The 19,048-nt window shown below is 37.2% G+C and overlaps 4 protein-coding genes across 8 annotated transcripts; 1 reads left to right on the top strand and 3 right to left on the bottom strand.

Moving 5' to 3' along the window:
• The first annotated feature begins 2,138 nt into the window (after positions 1 to 2,138).
• LOC113750885 (receptor like protein 29-like) lies at positions 2,139 to 3,814 on the top strand. The gene has a single exon (XM_027294828.1). It carries the CDS (start codon positions 2,292 to 2,294, stop codon positions 3,678 to 3,680), a length of 1,389 nt encoding a protein of 462 aa, XP_027150629.1. The 5' UTR covers positions 2,139 to 2,291; the 3' UTR covers positions 3,681 to 3,814.
• Positions 3,815 to 4,331: 517 nt separating this feature from the next.
• On the bottom strand, positions 4,332 to 6,035 carry LOC113751268 (CRIB domain-containing protein RIC6-like). Its single transcript, XM_027295212.1, has 4 exons — positions 5,978 to 6,035; positions 5,799 to 5,899; positions 5,213 to 5,309; positions 4,332 to 4,871 (listed from the first exon to the last, which is right to left on the bottom strand). The coding sequence occupies exons 1-4, from the start codon at positions 6,033 to 6,035 to the stop codon at positions 4,414 to 4,416; spliced, it is 714 nt and encodes a 237-aa protein (XP_027151013.1). The 3' UTR covers positions 4,332 to 4,413.
• A 1,100-nt stretch (positions 6,036 to 7,135) lies between these two features.
• On the bottom strand, positions 7,136 to 10,049 carry LOC113777475 (glycolipid transfer protein 1). Of its 2 annotated transcripts, none has more exons than XM_027322584.1 (7): positions 9,971 to 10,049; positions 9,218 to 9,356; positions 8,754 to 8,809; positions 8,150 to 8,280; positions 7,822 to 7,957; positions 7,609 to 7,740; positions 7,136 to 7,462 (listed from the first exon to the last, which is right to left on the bottom strand). In XM_027322584.1, the coding sequence occupies exons 2-7, from the start codon at positions 9,333 to 9,335 to the stop codon at positions 7,427 to 7,429; spliced, it is 609 nt and encodes a 202-aa protein (XP_027178385.1). In that variant the 5' UTR covers positions 9,336 to 9,356; positions 9,971 to 10,049; the 3' UTR covers positions 7,136 to 7,426. The 2 variants fall into 2 exon arrangements, with proteins under 2 accessions (XP_027178385.1, XP_027178378.1); XM_027322577.1 differs by lacking the exon at positions 9,971 to 10,049 and adding an exon at positions 9,868 to 9,964.
• Positions 10,050 to 12,030: 1,981 nt separating this feature from the next.
• LOC113769217 (TBC1 domain family member 15) lies at positions 12,031 to 18,917 on the bottom strand. Of its 4 annotated transcripts, XM_027313771.1 has the most exons (13): positions 18,554 to 18,913; positions 18,339 to 18,445; positions 17,805 to 17,900; positions 17,171 to 17,274; positions 16,437 to 16,654; positions 15,250 to 15,372; positions 15,081 to 15,169; positions 13,984 to 14,089; positions 13,187 to 13,284; positions 12,701 to 12,952; positions 12,528 to 12,611; positions 12,389 to 12,435; positions 12,031 to 12,216 (listed from the first exon to the last, which is right to left on the bottom strand). In XM_027313771.1, exons 1-12 carry the CDS (start codon positions 18,582 to 18,584, stop codon positions 12,421 to 12,423), a joined length of 1,323 nt encoding a protein of 440 aa, XP_027169572.1. In that variant the 5' UTR covers positions 18,585 to 18,913; the 3' UTR covers positions 12,031 to 12,216; positions 12,389 to 12,420. The 4 variants fall into 4 exon arrangements, with proteins under 4 accessions (XP_027169572.1, XP_027169500.1, XP_027169529.1 ...); XM_027313699.1 differs by having other exon boundaries at positions 12,389 to 12,611; positions 18,554 to 18,914; XM_027313728.1 differs by lacking the exon at positions 12,031 to 12,216 and having other exon boundaries at positions 12,327 to 12,435.
• Between the last annotated feature and the right edge of the window lie 131 nt (positions 18,918 to 19,048).

The following is a 19,048-nucleotide window of genomic DNA, read 5'->3' as shown; positions in this document are numbered from 1 at the left end:
GTCGGCGGCTGCCGGCGGGTGGCGGTCTGCTCGGCCCTGGGGTTCGCAGCAGCTGTAGCCTGTTGTCCGCAGGTCCATCTCAGCTGTGTTGGCTTGGAGGTTTACTTTTAACCGGTCCGTCCTCTTTTTTTTTCAACTACGGCGCCTTGGCAGGGGAAAAAAAGTATCTTTTGTACTGGCAGCTATGAGAGTTTTTAATAATGCAGCGTTGGAACTGTGAAGCTCTGCAGAATTTTATCTAAAGAATAATATCTCCCTACTAAGCAGAGTGAGTAGTAAAGAATAGAAAAAGGCCATTGGATATTTCGGCGTAATGATTTGCGGTGGAGTAAAAGGGTTGATCATTGGCTTTGGATTTAGATGGATTCCGACATGTTTGATTCTCTCTATAGATAATTACTCCCCCTTTTTTTATAACTGACGTTTAAGAAATTTGCTCTAGTGTACTTTTATCTGTCATTTTATTATCCCCATACAGTATTAATTATTTTTTCACAATTTTACCATTTTATCTCTCTTTTCCAATACAGGGTTCTTAATTAATACTCCTAGTAATTATTGCTTCTCTCTTTATAACAACCCTAGTACAATCTTTTGACGTCTTTTCGGATTTACTATGATGATTATAACTCATAAGATGGAAGGAATAATTTCAGAAACCTCCCATGAAGTTTCTGATAATTTTATTGAACTCTCCTGAAGTCTGAAAAATTACACATACATCCATTGTCATTTAAAATAACAATTTTACCCTTAAATATTTTAATAAAATTTCCTTATTTGGTATACTTATATTTATAATGAGTTTTAAAATTATTTTTTCTTTTTTTCATTTTTTAAAATTTTTCGCCAATAAAACTGTAAAACTACCACTATTGCCTCTAATTTCTATTATAATCAAATGTCAAACTAGTGATTTTTTTGACGAGTTAATTTTATATATAATCCAATGTTTTTATCGATCTTTGTTTTCTATTTTTTGGTATTAAAATTAACAATAAATAAAAAAGAAATGGTCCAAAAGCACTACTAAATTATGATAATCCCATTACTCCAAAAATTCATAAACTCTAAATGAATTATTTCAATGTTTTCTTTTATATCTTATAAATTTAAATCTATAATAAAATACAATAAAAAATATCATATTATAGTAATAAAATTATTATTATAATTGTTTATCAAATAGTAGATATGGATATGAAAATTTTGGCATCTTTTCCTTACAATTATACTAAATAATCTTATAATTGTATAGAAAGATAAATTAAAACTCATTACATAAGGGCATTTTTGGATATTTATTTAAAAAATTGACCAAGTCAATATTATTTTAAGATTTTATTACTAAAACTATTAAATCAAGGGAGACAAGTGTAATTTTTCAAACCTTAGGGGAGCTCAGCGAAATTGTCAGAAACCTCAGGGAGGTTTTCTGAAATTATCCCAAGATGGAAAGCACGTAGGCACAAAGGGATATCAAACATAGTAGACCTAAAACACAGAATTAACTGAGTGGATGGATCATTGACCTCAAGGTTTTTGTTACGTTAAGGGTACAAATAATTGAGTGGATTAATGATGGATCACAAGAGCAGATTAACAACCCGGTCAAGAAAATGCTATAATCACGATCATAAACCCCCTGTATAGATGTTCTCCCTGAATTAGAATTCTTCTGTTGTGGAATGCAAGTGAATGCACATCGCATTTTTGTGGGAAATCACTTGAGTGTGCCATATTGTTTTCACTGAAACATGCAAAAAGCTTTTGATGAACTCTCTGTCGTGCATACAAATTTAGCAGTACTGCTACTACAAGAAAGTAGGATCGAGAAAGAAAAGCAGGCATCTCCATGCAGGCAGGTAAAAGTAAAACCTAAACCGTGATTCAACGTGTACTGTCGTGTTTACTTTCTGCCTGCTTTACCCTCCCTGTGGCCTCTACTCGAAGCTATGCACCACAAACAAGAGATGGCAGAGGGGCCTAATGGTCGGGGTTTACTGTAAAGCAAAATCTCTGAAACATTTTTGTCCTCTGATTTTCTCTATCATCTTTCAAGACAGACATGCTCTTTTATTAACATTCCCTCTTCAACTCTCATTTGCTACACGCCCTGCCTGCACAAGACAATTACTTCGACCCTCTCCTCAGTCCTCTCTTCTCCAACAACACACCCTCTCCAGTCTCGTCTTCTTGAAAGTTAAAACTTGGAACCCACCCAATTTCTTCTTTACACTCTTCATCACTTCAAACTCCGGCTGAAAACAAAGACCCCAAAGGACTAACCAATGGCACCAAAACTGTCCCCACATACTGTTCTGGCATTCTGCTTCGTTCTGATGCCCAGTTTTGTCGTTTCACAACAACCGCTCAACTCAGCCGAACAAGAAGCCGTATACCAGGTCCTCCATTCCATCAACCCGGAGGTTCCCTGGCGCTCTCTCTTCCCCGACGATTTATGCTCCTCCGCTCCACACGGAGTCGTTTGCGACTTCTTCGATGACAATGCCACCGTTTCTTCACATATCACAGAGCTAAGTTTCGGCTACGTCTCCGACTACTCTCCTAACCCACCATGCACGCCCGACTCAACTCTCAATGCGTCCCTTTTCTCACCCTTCACTCACCTAAGAAAACTCTTTTTCTATAAATGCCTCACTGAAACCAGTGTTCCTTTGCCTGATTTTTCCTCTCTCGGGCCTTCTCTGGAAGAACTTGTGTTCGTTGAAAACCCTTCTCTTCTTGGGTCTCTCAGCGGAAGAATGAGTACCTTAACGAGCTTGAGGAGGCTAGTTCTGACCGGGACAAATGTATCTGGAAACATCCCTGATGGGTTTGGAAATTTGATCAACCTCGAGCAGCTCACGCTGTCGAGAAACAACTTCTCCGGCGAGATTTCTCTAAATTTTCAGAAGTTGAAAAAACTGAAAGTTCTTGATTTGAGTCAAAACAGGCTTCGGGGGAATGTTCCCCGATCATTGGGGAATGGATCGATTGAACTGTTGAAGCTTGACTTGAGCTTTAATGCGTTTTCGGGAAAAATCCCAGATAATTTGAAAAGTTTGAAGAATTTGGAGTTTCTGGATCTGAGTTACAATCGATTTGGCAATTTCGGGCTGCCGTTATTTTTGGGAGAGATGCCCAGCTTGAAGGAAGTGTACTTGAGCGGGAATCTGCTCGGTGGGAGGATCCCGGAGATGTGGGAAAACCTGAGGGGTATTTTGGGAATGGGATTATCCGGCAATGGTCTTGTTGGGAATATTCCAGCTTCGATGGGGGTAAACTTGAGAAACCTGTGTTACCTGGGGCTTGACAATAACAAGCTGGAAGGGACAGTGCCTGAGGAGTTTGGGTTATTGGAATCCGTGAGGGAGCTAAATTTGGAGAACAACTATTTGAGTGGCAAAGTCCCATTTTCTGCGAAGTTTGTGGCTAAAATCGGGGATAAGTTAAAGTTGGACGGCAATCCTGAACTCTGTGCTGACCAGGAGTTGAGGTCTGCTAAAGTTGGCTCTAGCGTGGGAAAATTAAAGCCGTGCAACAAGCCATATATTCCCACATATGCCCTTCTGCATGGGGATTCTCCACACCAGTCTTCTGCATCTTGTCTGTCGATGCTCAGTGGATTTGTGTTTCTACTTTGGTTATACATGGACATACATTTGACTGTCAGCTGAACAAAGACCGTAGTTCCAACAGCACACAAATTATAGCACTAGTGACTTTGTTCATATGAAACTTTTTGGGCTTCAAGTTAGTTTTTTTTTTTTTTCTAAACTTTTTTTTTTGGGGTAATACTACTGTTATTAGTTTTCTTCTACTGCCATGTGATGTGGTCTACATTTCTTAAGATGCAGAATATTGTAATTCGAGGTTTAACTTTGGTTATTTCTGCTATTTTGATATGTCTCTATTTTAGCGACCAAAGCTATGGTTGCTTTTCTTGTTATTGATACATTCTCTAATCTTTGAAGTCTGCAGCAGATGAACTGGGATCTTGTATACTATTGGTGATTCTGATCATTTTTAGTGCATCAATGATCATTATCAGCTCTGAGGATGCATGTTTTTGTTGACAAGAGCTAATCATTAGGGATCTACCGACTCTGGGCCACGCCATTTTAATCAAAATATAGGGTAGCCGCGTTTAGACTTGCACAGTTACACCACACAGGATGAGGATGATAGCTGCAGATTGTACATGGTCGTTCTATTGGCTTCTGGTGCTATAGCCAAAATGAACTCCAGGGCTTCACAAAATCCAGAACTCTACAACAATTGACATACAACTTTCGTCCATACTATGAATCTATGAATATAAAGGAAAATTTTGTTTAAATTGAGCAACTCTCTAGCTACCAAATCTTAAACCAAAAAGGGACAAAAAAGAATATTCATTATTCCAATTGTCTAAAATATGCCACTACTTTCCTTCTCTCCCTCTTCTATACGAGGTTTCAAATTTGAGGTTTGAGAAAGCTCATCTTTTCTTGAGTTCATAGCCTCCGAGTTATTCCCAGCATCCGAAACAGGAGATGTACATGTGCCAGAAGTGTTGCCCCTGTTTCTTGATCTTACGGAACCAGAGGATCCGCCGCTGATAGATTCCTTTGACTTCTTTCTTCTTGATTTTTTTGGGATGTCTGGAAGGTTTGAGGGAGACTCAGAACCAAGGCCTGAATCCTGGGTCTGCCGGTTTTTAACACTGTCAGATGAGTCCTTTGAGTGATGCTTTCTTGAGTGCCTGGATTTTTCTTTCTTTGGGGAGTCAGATGAATTTTCTGTTGATGATTGGCGTCGAGATGATGATCTTGGCGCTTCAGATTGGTCTTTGGCTGAAGAGCTTTTACCTCGGGCATTCTTTCCATCTATAACCATAAACAAGTGATAAAGGTTCAGAGAAGTGGAACAGAATTGGTGCAGAACATTTCAAAAATTTTTTTTTTTTTTTCAAAAAAGGATCCACTTTTACTCGATTTCGACCTCGCAAATCATTAAAAAAAAAAAATAAAATCTTGGACTGGGATCCCGCAAATCATTTCTGCTTGATCCTTCTGGTTCAAAGATAATAATTCGAGAACATGAACACAAAATTGGGAGCTAATTTTTCGAAGCTGCGACAGTTGCCAGCCCAGTTTTGTAAAATAGAAAATGATTTCAACGAGGAGGGGAACAAATAAAAATACAGGAGAGAGGGAACATGACAGACCTTCAGAAACCCATTTAATTTCCGGGTTCTCTTTGGGGTCTCCAGGAATAGCTAAAGGTGCTGATTGAAATCCGGTTGGTGATTTAAATTCTTTCATCTGCACAACATTACAATTTAGAAGAGGTCATATGAACATTTGTTGAAAGGAATGTACATTACTCTTTGCTTGTATGGCACACATTAATTGGCTGACAAGTTCCTTGGCATTAAACTCCCCACCAAACTTTCCTCCAGTATTCATGTCTTAGAGATCCTAAGTTGATGCTCTGAGGACACAAACAAGATGAAAAGATTCCGAAGTGTAATGCTAAAACATCGGATCCGCCTCTACACTGTACAATAAATATTAACATCTAGGAAAATATTAGGAGCAACAATGGAAATGTTTGCATATCCTCTATCCTTTGGGAGGGAAGAAAAGAAAAGACCAAGATTTTGAGAGCCTGAGTTTTTCTACTGCATGATAGGACTTCAATCACCAGACCTGGAAACTCAATAATGGTTTCTCCACATCTAATATCACCAAAATTATGGAAAGGGAATGACAAGAAAGAAGGATATTGATTTGATAGAAATATATTAATACCCAGCTAGGTGAATCAACTGATGGCCCATCCCACCCAATATGAGCAACGTGCTTTACATCTGTGGGGAAACCAATTTGCATATCTGGTTCTTTATCTTCATCTGCATTACAATTATTGAAACCATTTCAGCATTTCATTGCAGCCTTCAATGTGAGGGCGATTAAGAAACAGAACTCACCAAAAATCTGGGATATGTATCTAAGGCCCTTGAGCAGGCCTTTCATCTTTGTGGTCATCCCTGCTCTGCTTTATAAATTTAAGAAACAATATGACATTTCCTTTGAATCACAAGGAAAGTCAATGCACTGCCATGGACTCATCAATCCATAGCAAGGCCAGGACCTGAGAGCTTCTCTCTCTCTCTCTCTCTCTCTCTCTCTCTCTCTAAAGATTGGAAGGAGACAAAAGTTCTACCAATGGCAGGGGAAGAATTTGGTGTTTCAGCAGTTTTGTATATTGCGTGCTTAATGAGGAGTGAATGGTGAGAAAAGCTTAAACTACCCCAAGCAAAATGCTGTTAAAAGCAAATCTCTCGTTGACTCAATGGCAATGCATGCTTCGTTCTAACATCCGCTAATCAAAACCAGACGCTATTCGAAATTGTAGGAGCCACTATCAGACTTCGTTGCAAGTATACATTTAAAACATATCTGAATTTTTTAAAGCTAATTGACATGTACGAGCCATTTGCTAAAAATAAAATAGTTCTAAAAAATATCCTTGCAAAATAAACTACAGCATGTAAGCTCCTATTCTTTGGTCATGGGAAAGCGGACGATATGCCACTAGGCAGACGCTGCTCTCTGAAAGTGGAATTTGCTTTTACCGCAACAAAATTGTTTTGTTTACGACCTTTTTCGGCCAGAAGAGACCTAGTCATCCTCTCCACCAAGCTGGCGTGGCCGCCTGCTCAATTCAACAAATGCATCCCAATAATACAGGGGAAAAAAAAGAATTTCACATGTGACATTACCAAAGTTGATATTTTAAGGTCTGTAATTATGAAATCAAGAAATAAACTCGTTAGTAGCCAAAAACTGGGTTGACATTGAAAGGATGAATTTGTCATGTTCAAATATAATTACTCTACTACTAAAAATACAAGCGTGGTATCACTAGCCACCGAAACATTAACTCTCTCTGGAGATTTTAGACGCTCGCAATTTGGGCTGTCCAAAAGTAAGGATAAACAGGAACTTGGAAGCAAAACTTTCCCGCAAGGATGATGACTGGAAAGATAGTGTCCCAAACTCAAAGTTTCCAAGTCGTGTAAACCTAATTATGTTCTTTGAACACATTCTGAAGCTTGGACCTATAATTTTTGTTCCGGCAATTATAAAAGGACCACGTAAACGACTCTATTAATCATTAAACATGAATCACTTTTACTTGTGCTGATAGCAATCCAAATCCAAATATCAAGTACTGATAGATATCGAATCAACAAAACTCTCTAAAAGTACAAGACAAGTAAGAGGTGGAATCCATATTTGTTCTCATAAAAAGCAACTCTCGTGCTCATCAAGTCAGCAACGGGAATGAAGTAATAGGTTCGCAAACTCTGAACTCGAGAACACTTCTAAATAACATCAACATCAACCATCCAACTTCAGTTCATCCAGGCATTTTAAGATGCTTTCAGTTCATCCAATCCGACACTAGCCTGACATAAAATAAACGATACATCAGTTCTTTCCTATCCTTGTAAAATCTGAAATATTTCAGTTGCCATATTCAAGACAACAGCTAACTACCAACAAAAAATGGGAAAAAAAATAAGAAGAAAACTTTTTGCTCAAGGGTTCTTACCAAGAACTTGTGGTTCTCTTCCAGAAGTGGTGGAAAAGTAGTGCAGAATTTTTCGATGTCAGCATTAATATCACCTTTGCCACCTATTACATCCATAAATTTGTTCCTATCTGGAGCAAGCTTCATGGCAATCTGCATTTTAATACCTATGTGTTAAATCATACTAGGTACAAACCATGGCAAAGATCTAAATGCAAATATTAAGGTGCATACCGTAAAACTGGAACTTGCTAGCCACCCATGCCACTTTTTCAATGTTTTGCTGTAGGAATCAGTGCAAGCTTGTGACATGGTCCAATCTGGGTGGTCCACTAAATTGCGGAACAATTCCACCAAGAAATCCATGGCCCTACAGAATAAGTCAATAATTTAAGTTCAACATGACAAGACATAGTTGCATAAGAACAGACATGCTTTACACGCAAATATCATGAGTTCATGAATACAAGTGAGACTGACACCGAGAGAACTTCTTTAGCTTACATTTAATTTAGAGCAAATAGAAAATTCAAAATTTACAACTGTATGAATGACTAGTTACCTTGTCAACCAAAGAAGACCATTAGTACAGCTGGATGAGGATTTTGCAGTCTTAGCTTCAATCTCAACTTGTACCATGCTGTACAAGTGATTGAATTGTGCTGGATCAGACAAATATTTGTTTTCTAACCTCTACACATAAGGAATAACAGAAGTCAGACAATATCCTGGTCCCTGGAAATGAACAATAGTTATGCATTGCTCTTCACATAGTCATTATCAAGGAAATACTTAAACATATTTTGAACAGAATAAAGTTTGAAATATAGATAGAATATGCCATGGCCAATATTTGTCCATTTTAGCAATTCTTTTTCTCAACAACTGCAACATGAGGGAAAACAGCTCAACTGCACAAAGTCTCAAGGGAAAGCTATCCTGCATCCAAGCCCCTTACGAGTGATATTAGGAGAACTGACCACATTTCAGTAAAAAAAAAAAACTCCAGGTTTTTCAAAATTTTACTGCGAATTAGAAATCCGGACCAACATGCTTATTATCCAATTGGAACAAATTTCCATGACAATGATGGCTGCAAAGTTGGACAAGTTTCAAGAAATTAGAATGATGAACATTCACTTAACAACTAAAACAGAAAGTCTAACCGTTATATTTCCACCAATATCAGACTTGACAAGTGCCATAGCAGCTCCAAACTTGTCTGGCCATTACAAAGAAACAAAACTATGTTGTCAAGATCCTGAAAAAGTAATCTCATTGACAAGCAAAATGACACAATAAGGCAACCGACATTCATTTCTGAAAAATAGAAACTCCAGTAGTCTTTGTCACATTTAAATTTCACGTAAAGCTCAATTACAGAAAGAAAAACGGTTCACAGCAATTTTCAAATCAAACCTCATCGTGAAAAGAATCTCAAGTACCAAGAGACCAATAGCTACCGGCCAAGTAAAGAGTATCAATCCATACTTTTGCAAAATAGTACCACTCAATGACATGTCGATGCGACATTGTGGATATAACATGAAAACATGTAAGTATTTGGGAAAAGAAACGCAACAATGAGTAAAAAGGCAACGATAGGTATCTAAGTGGAAAGTAAAAGTACCTATAACAGGTAGAATTTGTTTGCAAACTTCTAAGAAAGGCTTGGTAAGCATATCTCCTTGTTCAGACTTGACATGCTTCATTCCTTCTAAAGCAGGGGCAAAAACTGTCTCTGCCATTCTCACCGTCGCCGCTCAACTCTGCATCAAACATGTTCGCTCGCTCACATTAATAGTAAGTCTTACAATTCACCACACAAACACAATTACTGCATATATACATACATACACATATATATAACCGAAATTTGATCAAACTTATAACTTTTCAATACGCAAAAAATAAGAAAGAAAGAGTCATTTACTCCCACGAGAAGATCAATTCAAGTCCAAATTAAGAAATTAAGAGATCATCGTGACCGTGAACTGACAATAATATTTTGATGAAATTAACGGAAAACAAAGCTTCAAAGTCAAGTCAAGTCAAGCCGATAAATCACAGCACAGAGTGTACTGAGATCGTCTCGACCAGTGAAATCGCGCCATGTTTTCACAACCAAAGCAGCTACTGAAACAAATGTGTAGTAAAACGAAATCCAGTGGTAACGCCCGGAGTTGAAGCTAAACACCATAACTGAAGATCGCAGGCAAAAAAAAAAAAGGAAAAAGAAAAGAATAAAGGACAAATGCTTAGATAGAGATCTAGACGCGCCTAAGCTTGGAGAGAATGTTGGTTGCGTGAGTATGCGAAAGCGTATTCAGAGAGGAGTAGATCGGGAGAGAATGCGATAGGGAAAGAGGAGCGAAGCCTACACCTTTTATACCTCAGTGACTCAGTCACCAGTCACCGCCTACTGGTTTCTGATTTTGAGATTTCTTTTCTTTTCCTTTCGGGTTTGCTTTTGGAAAACGCTGATGTTGCAAACGCGTAACTAACAGAAATAAGATGACGGAAATTTTTTTATTTTTTTTTTTACGCCACTAATGGGAGTGCATCTGATTCTCGTAAAAAAATCTTTCAGGAGCTAAAAAAAAAAAAACAAAAAAAAGGGTAAATCTTGATCTCACAAACGGAGTCGTTTCGGCGGTCCTTTCGTTCCAATGTGGTGCGACTAGGGATGGCAACGGGGCGGGGGACCCCTCCCCCGCCTCCAGGTCCCCCCGCCCCGCCCCAGCCCCGCCTTGCCCCGCTTCTCCCGCGGGGTTAATAAAATTTTATTATATAATTTTATTATTATTAAATTTTAATAAATAATCAAGTACTAAAATATCAACACATCACCAAATTATTATTCATTGTAATTTTACAATTGAAACTTATAAAAACAATCAAACAGAAGTTATTTGAATACAATCCAATATGATGAAATAAATATAACTAAAATAGTCAAGTTTTCACTTTTAGTACAAATGCAATCACTAATTCATTATTGTGTTTGTGCTTTTTTTTGAGAAAAAAGTGTTATTCTATTAAGTGTAATTAGAAATTTAGTATAAATGTATTAGTAAATTTAGTATAACTAATTAATAAATTCTATTAGTAGACATGTATAATTATTAATATAATTGATAATATCAATTATATTACATAAACTAATATACATTATATAATATATATAACTAATAATATCATTATCATAAGTTTATAACTAATTAACTTACATATTATACATAATTATTATTTTTTTTTTGCGGGTGGCGGGGCGGGGGATGGGGGGGGGTATACTCCCCCGCCCCCGCCCCGTTTCTAAGCGGGGGGAAAAAATTTCCTCCCCGTCCCCGCCCCAACCCCCGCCCCGAGACCCCCCCCGCGGGCACCCGCCCCCATTGCCATCCCTAGGTGCGACCTCCCTCTTCCCTCGAGGTGACGGCACGATGCAAGACAAATTTTTTTTTATCCTTTAATTATAAGAAAAAGTTTTGCATTCAAAATCTCTAATGTATTATTTAATTCATTTCTCTCCCACAACACAAAGACCCTTTAATTGGCAATAAATTACTATCCAAATAATTAATAATTATAATGACACAAAAATAGATAGTTTCCATTTTCGATGTCTTCTCCAACCTAAGATTCGTAATCCAATTTAAAGCTGATATTCGAAATGTGGAGGCGGGAACTGGGATAAATGATAAGTTAGAGGAATAATATTAAGCACAATGATTTAAATTAAAACGATAGATTAGGCACTGCTATACTCATTATAAGAGTACAGGAATCTCTAATTAAAATCATATTTTAATGCAACTTTTAACACACTTTGAGATATTGCGTTCTCAGCCAGTATTAGACAGTATGTATAACCAAACATTGTTTAGATGTTTTAGGAAGAGCTAAAATATCAAAGCCAAGCATTTATTTTAGGATTTTTTGAGATAATTATTCCAATTAGATTCTGTGAAGCAAATTCTACGGAACTTGCGTACTGAAAACAAATGGATTACCGCGTCCATAATCACATTATAAAGTTAAACCAATAGCTAATTTAACGGGCAAAGAACCCATTAAAATTTGGGCCAGGCTTAAGACCTTCCCAGCGTAAAAAAAACATCTATTTGCTTCTGCGTGCAACAGCCATTCGGCCCAATCCCACAAATTTCCAAACAAAAAAGAACGGAAGCTTAAACAGAATGCGATTACGTTAAAAGTAAATTTTATATACACTATTACTATATATATTATCATGATGAATGACATTTAAGTATATTTTAAAATTTAAATTCAAATTTTGCACATATATTATACATTTAATGGTGATAGATAAACGACACATAAGTAAATTTTGAATTTCAAATTTAAAATTTGCATATATATCATATATTTAATTGTGATAGTGTATACACTGACAGTAGTGTATATAAGATTAATCCTTACGTTAAGAAAAATTAAATCCGCACAAAAATCCGATTTCATGTGCTTATTACATGTAAGTTCAACATATCTTAGATCACAAAAGGATGCAATGAGGAATCACAATTCTTAGAATACTCCTAAACCATCGGCTGCTATCGAGTAGTACTCGCATATCTCACTGTTACGCTTGTTGTAGGATATAGCCGACTGCCGGAAGAAGGAAAAAAAAAAAAACCATTGGATTTAAGCCAGAATACTATACACTCAATGTTGTTATACAGGCAAGACAGCCTCGAAAGAATCGGGTATAGAAGAACCCCCAGACCAAAAATAGACCAGAAAAATAGAAAAAAAATTGGAAATATGGAATGGAGCTCACTCGTGAAACATTCCCGCTGCAGCCGAATGCAACTATGATTTCTTGGCCTGCATGAATGATGATGAGCAGCACTAAGGTATCCACAACAAATGCAGCCACCAAGAGCAGCTGATAAAACTCTTGTTATTATGAAGTTTACCTTACTCAAATACTTCTTATGAATTTTCAAGGCCCCCTTTACCGCCTTCTTTACATCCATATTCCCAGTTAGTTCACCCAAAATCTAGACAGAGATCAAGCACATAGTCAACGGACAAGCACATGAGCAAGGTTCCCTATCAACATCAACAGAGAGAGTCTGTGGAAGTATACCTGAACAACATCATCTAGACCCTTGGCCTCTTTTAGAAGTCGCTTATTCTTCGTCTCAAGGACACTAGCAACAACAAAAACAGCAAGAGCAGTTTTCTGTTCTGTCCATCCAGTTTGAACATTTTTCCTCTCGAACTTTCCATACAGCTTTAGCAGTTTATTGTTGATCTTTTGGCTGCCATTCTGGCAACTAGAATTCGGCTCCTCGTACAACAGATACATGTTTGGATTGTATTCCATGGCCCACATCACCTATTTTAAGTTCAACCTAGTAAGTAAAATGTTTGTACGTCGAGCAATAAGTCCCCAGCCAGTGGGCAATCCAGCAGTTTTCCAGATAAACCTCAAGGACTATTCCGTTCTCCCTGGTCATGACCATTTAAGAGGAACAGTTCCCCAGCAATAAAACACATTGAAGTTGATGCTTAGCAGAAAAAACTTTTTAAGACAAATGGCTTTCAAACTCCAGTATCCAGTTTTCCTTACCTCCCAAAGATACAACGAATCAACAAATGAGAACTCTCTCCTAAAAAGTACCATCAGCATACGAAACGCAAACAAATACTCCCCACCATCCAATTCCTCTGTCAAAAATTAAATAAATTGAAATTACTACTTTGGGATGGGAGGAGAGAGACAGACAGAAAAGTTTGACGACAGAGAAACACAAAATACCACCATCCAAGTTTTCCTGGAGAAAATTTTAATAAATAAAATAGTAACTACAAGCTTGGGGGTGAGGGTAAGTGATAGAGACAGATAATTAACTATGTGGAATATCCCAAAACTCTGTTCTAGTAGTTCGTAGCATTGCCATTGCTCAGGTACAATCAAGGCTTGCCACTTCAGTAACTGAAGATCTGGCATGTATAAACCTTTAGAAAAGAAGAAAAGAAACTGAAGATCTGGCATAAACATCTTAATTGCAGTTTGCTGTAGAATTTTTTAACTGTTAACAAGTTTTACACACATCTGAAATCTCTTTTATTTATCCTAATTGAGGCTTTCCTTTTTAGTAATGAAGTTAACATATGGGCCAGAACATATTCGGAAAGTAAATCTTGTACCCTAAGCTCTGATGGATTTAAATATTGGAGTCTTTAAATATTTAGTCCACTTGGAACTTAAATAACCACTATCCATTTAAAGTCCACTGATCCCTCGCCAATGATCTGCCTAGCATAGAAAACTCTTACACACTGCATGTAGATGCAAGAACCACAAAGCTAAGGCTCTGAATCCTACAACAATATCTAGAAGAGAACAGGGTTAGCAGCCAATACCAAGATGTTGGTGTAGCTTTGGATCAATAGTTTTAATGATCTGTGCAAGAGTACTCAGCTGAGATTGAACACCAACAGAAGTTGTGCTGCACCTAAAGTTTTCCCTCTTCAAAAGCACAGAGATGTACAATAGAATTCCAGAAAATAAGCAGTGAATACAGGTTAAATTGTAAAACATACAAGACAAGAAGTTGCCTTATATCAGGGCTAGGTGAAATACACGCATATCACTTAAGATTTGACATGTTTAAAAACTCAAAAAAGAGAAATCCTAATAAGGACACTGAAACAACCAAATCAGTCAGGTCCCTGACATCCCATGAACGTTCAAAGCAGAGAAAATTACATATAAAGAAAATATGCACCAATCAAATCTTTGGCACAGAATATTATATTTATAGAGTTACAAGAAAAATTGCATTGTTTGGCCATGAATTTTCAATGTAAAAAATAACAAGTTAAATAATATCAAAGAGTTATCACCTGCAGACATACAACAATAATAGTGTTCAATTAACTTAACTCCATTTCCAGGGTTTCAATATGTATGGCAAAGAAAATGGACTGACAGCATTGAATATTCTTATATGGCCAGGCAGGCCAGGCCAGCAACAACTGAGTTCAACTTTACATCTAAAATCGGCAAATCATGACAGTACAAAATTAGAAAACATAGTCCATTTGAAAATCGTTCTTCACTTTCTCAAATCTCCATATGACATATATCATGAGCAGACCAAAACTGCCAAATTAAACTCAAATTGCCCCCTGGTTATTTTCTTGTTTAGGCAGTTTTAGCACCACAAGAAGGAAAGCAACAAGAGTAGATCCATGGCCTCCTCCATTCCAGAAAAAGTAAAAAGAAGAATGAAGACGAGAATAGGAAAAGGGGAGAAAATTAAATGAGTGTGCTCAGAGATGAAAATATACGCAATTTATCTACAGTACTGCAGCATGAATTTAAGCATAGATTGGAAGCCATGCATTTGAAACAACAAGAATTAGAATGAGCACAAGAACATTAACACAACAAATATGAATACATATTGTACAATAAGCAAGTGAGAAATTGCACGTATCAGGGAAAAAGAGCTTACCAATCTGTGCATTGCACGCTCAAAGCACCAAAATGCATCTGCTTCATCATCTAGAAGAATAACCATTGGAGAGCATATGTCATTCATTCCTGCTTAGAGAAATAAAAGAAGACTCTGTAAGACATACAAGATCATCTTGCTATGTTAAGTTAAACTAACAGCCAATTACCTTGAACATATCCAATATCTCCGTCAAACCAAGAATATACAGCAAGGATATCCCAAAGTTTGGCTTGGTTCTTTTCGGTTTCATAAAAAACCAGAATACGATCCGTGCGAACAACGTCTAGACCTACAGCACAAATTTGTTTCCAGTTGTTTTAGCAATATAGACCATGAAGATGTACTCTAGTAGCTTCCTAAGTATGAGCCAAGCTATATGGTGAAACTAAATATGTTTGAGTGAAAGAATGAAGGGTATCAAGAATGATAGATGTACTTCTACAGGAGTAAGGTGGGAAGGGGGAGAAAAAAAAAAGAGTGGGGAGAGGGAAGGCCGATTTAGACAGGGTACAAATCGCTAAAAATGAACCTAATATTTGTACATTGTAATTGCAATGTGCTTATATGAACATAATAAATTTGCTCGACCAAAATGCTGGAACAAACACACCACATCGGACATGGCAACAACATAATTTCCCAGGAAACTAAGCTATATAGTAGACATGAATATTGCATTGGCTTATTTACATATGCAATTTTAGACTGTAGATATAATAATGAAGACTCTACTAAATTAAACTATTTCCCCACCTAATTACATGGATTGAGCCAAATGAAAAGTAAAATGCCTAATAACAGCACTTCAACCTGACATAGACCCAACTCATACGTATAGCTAATTTGCAGCAACATCATAAGTCCATTAACGATGGATTAATAGTACTCTAATATCATTTGTGACTATTGGTGAAGTCCAATAGTTAAGAAACATTACCTTGCTGGTAACAAGTGGAATTCAAGTGTACAGAAGGTGTGATGATAGATTTATCATCTATGCAAAAGATAACCAAAAAAAAAAAGAAAAAGAAAAAGATCTCTACAAGTATGAAGTAGATTTTTAAGTATTTAGGAAAAAAGAAAATTTTCCTTACACGAAGTTACTGTAATGTTCAATCAGCAATTGAGCAGCTCTCACATTTATCAATGATGCATTCCAGAGCAATGTCCAAATACACATGATACTGGAAAATAATTTTAACTCAAACAAGGAACGCACTAAGGATGAACACGAACAGCCTAGGTTGCTAGCAAAGAGGAATACCCAAAAATAACCAGAAAAATGGGTGAACTACATTAACCACGCCAAGATCAGAAGAACTATAACAACCATATAGGGTATAGTGTACCAACCAATTTGATGCAAGCTCCGCTTCCACTGAATCACTCTCTTATCTGCTGAACCATTGTCACTCGGCTTGCCACCAAAGTCATCTGGTAGATTGCCATTAACTGAAGTTTCAATTATCGGCTGGCCATCATCAGTAATTATGGCTGCAGTTATGAACTTTCCACTGCCAATAACTGGCGCCATTTCTTTACATTCAGTTTTCCAAGCAGCATACTGCTCCCTGATCAGCCAACTTGACATACTTAGTCAATAAATAACCATATGAACAAAACCCAAATTTTACACATCAATACATCCAAATAAGAACATAGATCCACCAACTCTTAAATCTGTGGCATCAATTGAATCCAGCATGTAGAGGCAAGTTTGCATCCAACATGTTGAGGCAAGTTTGAAACCGACTGAACATGAACACTTGCAACCAAATTGTTACTCAAACAGAAGAAGTAGAACACAGGATAAAGTGAAGATGATCATGTTTGTGACAATACGAATTAACAAATATTTGGAGCCATATGACGTTACTTGAACCACATAATAACTCCTTATATAACGAATGACGCTGATAAGAGGAACTGTTACAGAAACAGAATCATTGCGTGAGAAACCATTCTTGCATTCAATAGTGCATAAATTATATTATTCAGCTTGTAATAACTCAAGAGATAGTATTGAAAATAACTGCAGCGAGCAATTTCAAAAGCAGAAGGTACTGCGATAAATTAACTCACATTACCTTCTTCGCTGTCTAATTTCATTTCTTTCCTCAAATGTGCTGTTGGGATCATAACAACCCAACAGAAATTCCCAGACAGCACCTTTAATTGATGGATGAATGCCCTACCATTTTTGCAATGCAATCAAATAAGCAGAATACTGCCAATATTCCATGAGCTAAGGAAGCATATACATTTAACAGATCGAATTGAATATCACTCTTATTTAAACTCTTGAACAAACAGCATAAGTAAAGATTTAATGCAAAAGAGTGCATCCTGTGATTAAAATAAACTTCCCAATGCAAATGCATTCTTACTCTTCGGCACTAAAGTCAAATTGGAAACAAATAATATTCGAGGCTAAAGTTAGAAATGTAGCTTTCAACACAACAACTTTAGTACCGCAGATCAAATGCGAAAAATAAAACTTTTGCAGAGCTTAGAAGGTGCCCTGCCACCAACGTCGCATGCTTTAGGTACACTTCGTCTACCACCCAAGACCAGGCAACAATTGAATGCAATTTTGCAAGTTTCTTATACATATTTCATATTCTAGGCAGACCAAGCTGCCTGAATACTATCTGATAAACAAGCTTTTTGGACAGCACTTAAAACCAAAAAAAAAGGGGGGGGGGGGTGTGGAGAACTCACCCCTCTCTGAATTCTTCTAAGAACTCCTGCTATATCCAACTGACCATCTTGACTGAAAGCAGCATTCCATCTTCTTGGACTTAGAGTTTTACCCACCTGTCAAACAAATAAAGGATCTTGTCAGAAGAATCTGTTGAAAATTCTGGGAGGTGGGGGGTGGGGTGGGGAGAAGGAAAGGTGTACAGCCCACCCTGCCAATCAACATCCCTCGAAATATATCAAAACAAAAAGATCAAAAAAAAATAATAATAATAAGTGATGGTACCAAAAAGAAATTTGCAACTGATAATCAAGTCCTCGGCGTGTTCTAAGTATTTGTATTTCCATAGCCTAATAAATGTTTATACACTCTCCAGCTTCACTCACCAGTAGAGTTCAAGTTACAAATCCACAAATACTTGAACAAACGCAAGTGAAATGCTAAAAAGTTGGGAGTCATGAGCAATTGCTAAAAGCGAAGTTTAGTAATTAACCATACGGAGTAAAATGAATTACGCAGATAAAATATGACAGGCAAATGGAACTCGCACAAACCCTGGGTTTGAAGCGGGTCTTGGGAACATCTTCTTGGCGTTGAGGCCTCACAGGGAAGTATGAATCCAACTCTACGGAAGCCGAATTCTTCATCAGACACCCCAATCCTGACGGCAATGTAAAAGTTTAGCAATAGAGGAAATCAGCAGTCCCAAAAGATAAGACCCTATTGTTGCATGCTACCACATTACGATATCAGCCAAAGTAGGTTGTACCATTATCCTCCTTGCACATCAAAAAGCCCATCTCTTTTCGCGGATGGTCGATTATGTTCTGCCAAATGAAAAACGCACTTTCTAGTTTCTACTCAATCCCAACAACTAAGTTATTCAATTGCTGCAACGTAATAATACTCCTAACTGATCAACGAAAAGTGAGATCCCAGTAAAAGTCCTCAAATTTCTTTAAAGATTTCTCCCACCTTAAAATCGAACAAATGAAGCAGCTTCAACGAGACGCAACAATGCTTAGGTATGACCAGGAATGGTGTATTCTATTTCTGACTTCTGCAGCTTCTTTTTTTTCTTTTTTTTTTTTTCCGAAGGACATATGCCAGGTACGAATACAGAAAAACAGGAGACAAAAAGATTCGCGTGGCTCTGAGATTAATTCGAGATGGAGGAGGACAGTAACATGGGACAATAATTTTCTTTTCTTTGCTGGGGAAATTGTCATTCTAGTCTCTAAACTTTTTCAGTTACACCAATTTA

This window comes from Coffea eugenioides, chromosome 1 (assembly GCF_003713205.1).
Source record: "Coffea eugenioides isolate CCC68of chromosome 1, Ceug_1.0, whole genome shotgun sequence".
Taxonomy (NCBI): Eukaryota; Viridiplantae; Streptophyta; class Magnoliopsida; order Gentianales; family Rubiaceae; genus Coffea; species Coffea eugenioides.
Note: the sequence above shows the minus strand (reverse complement) of the source record. Positions and strands in the feature narration are given on the sequence as shown.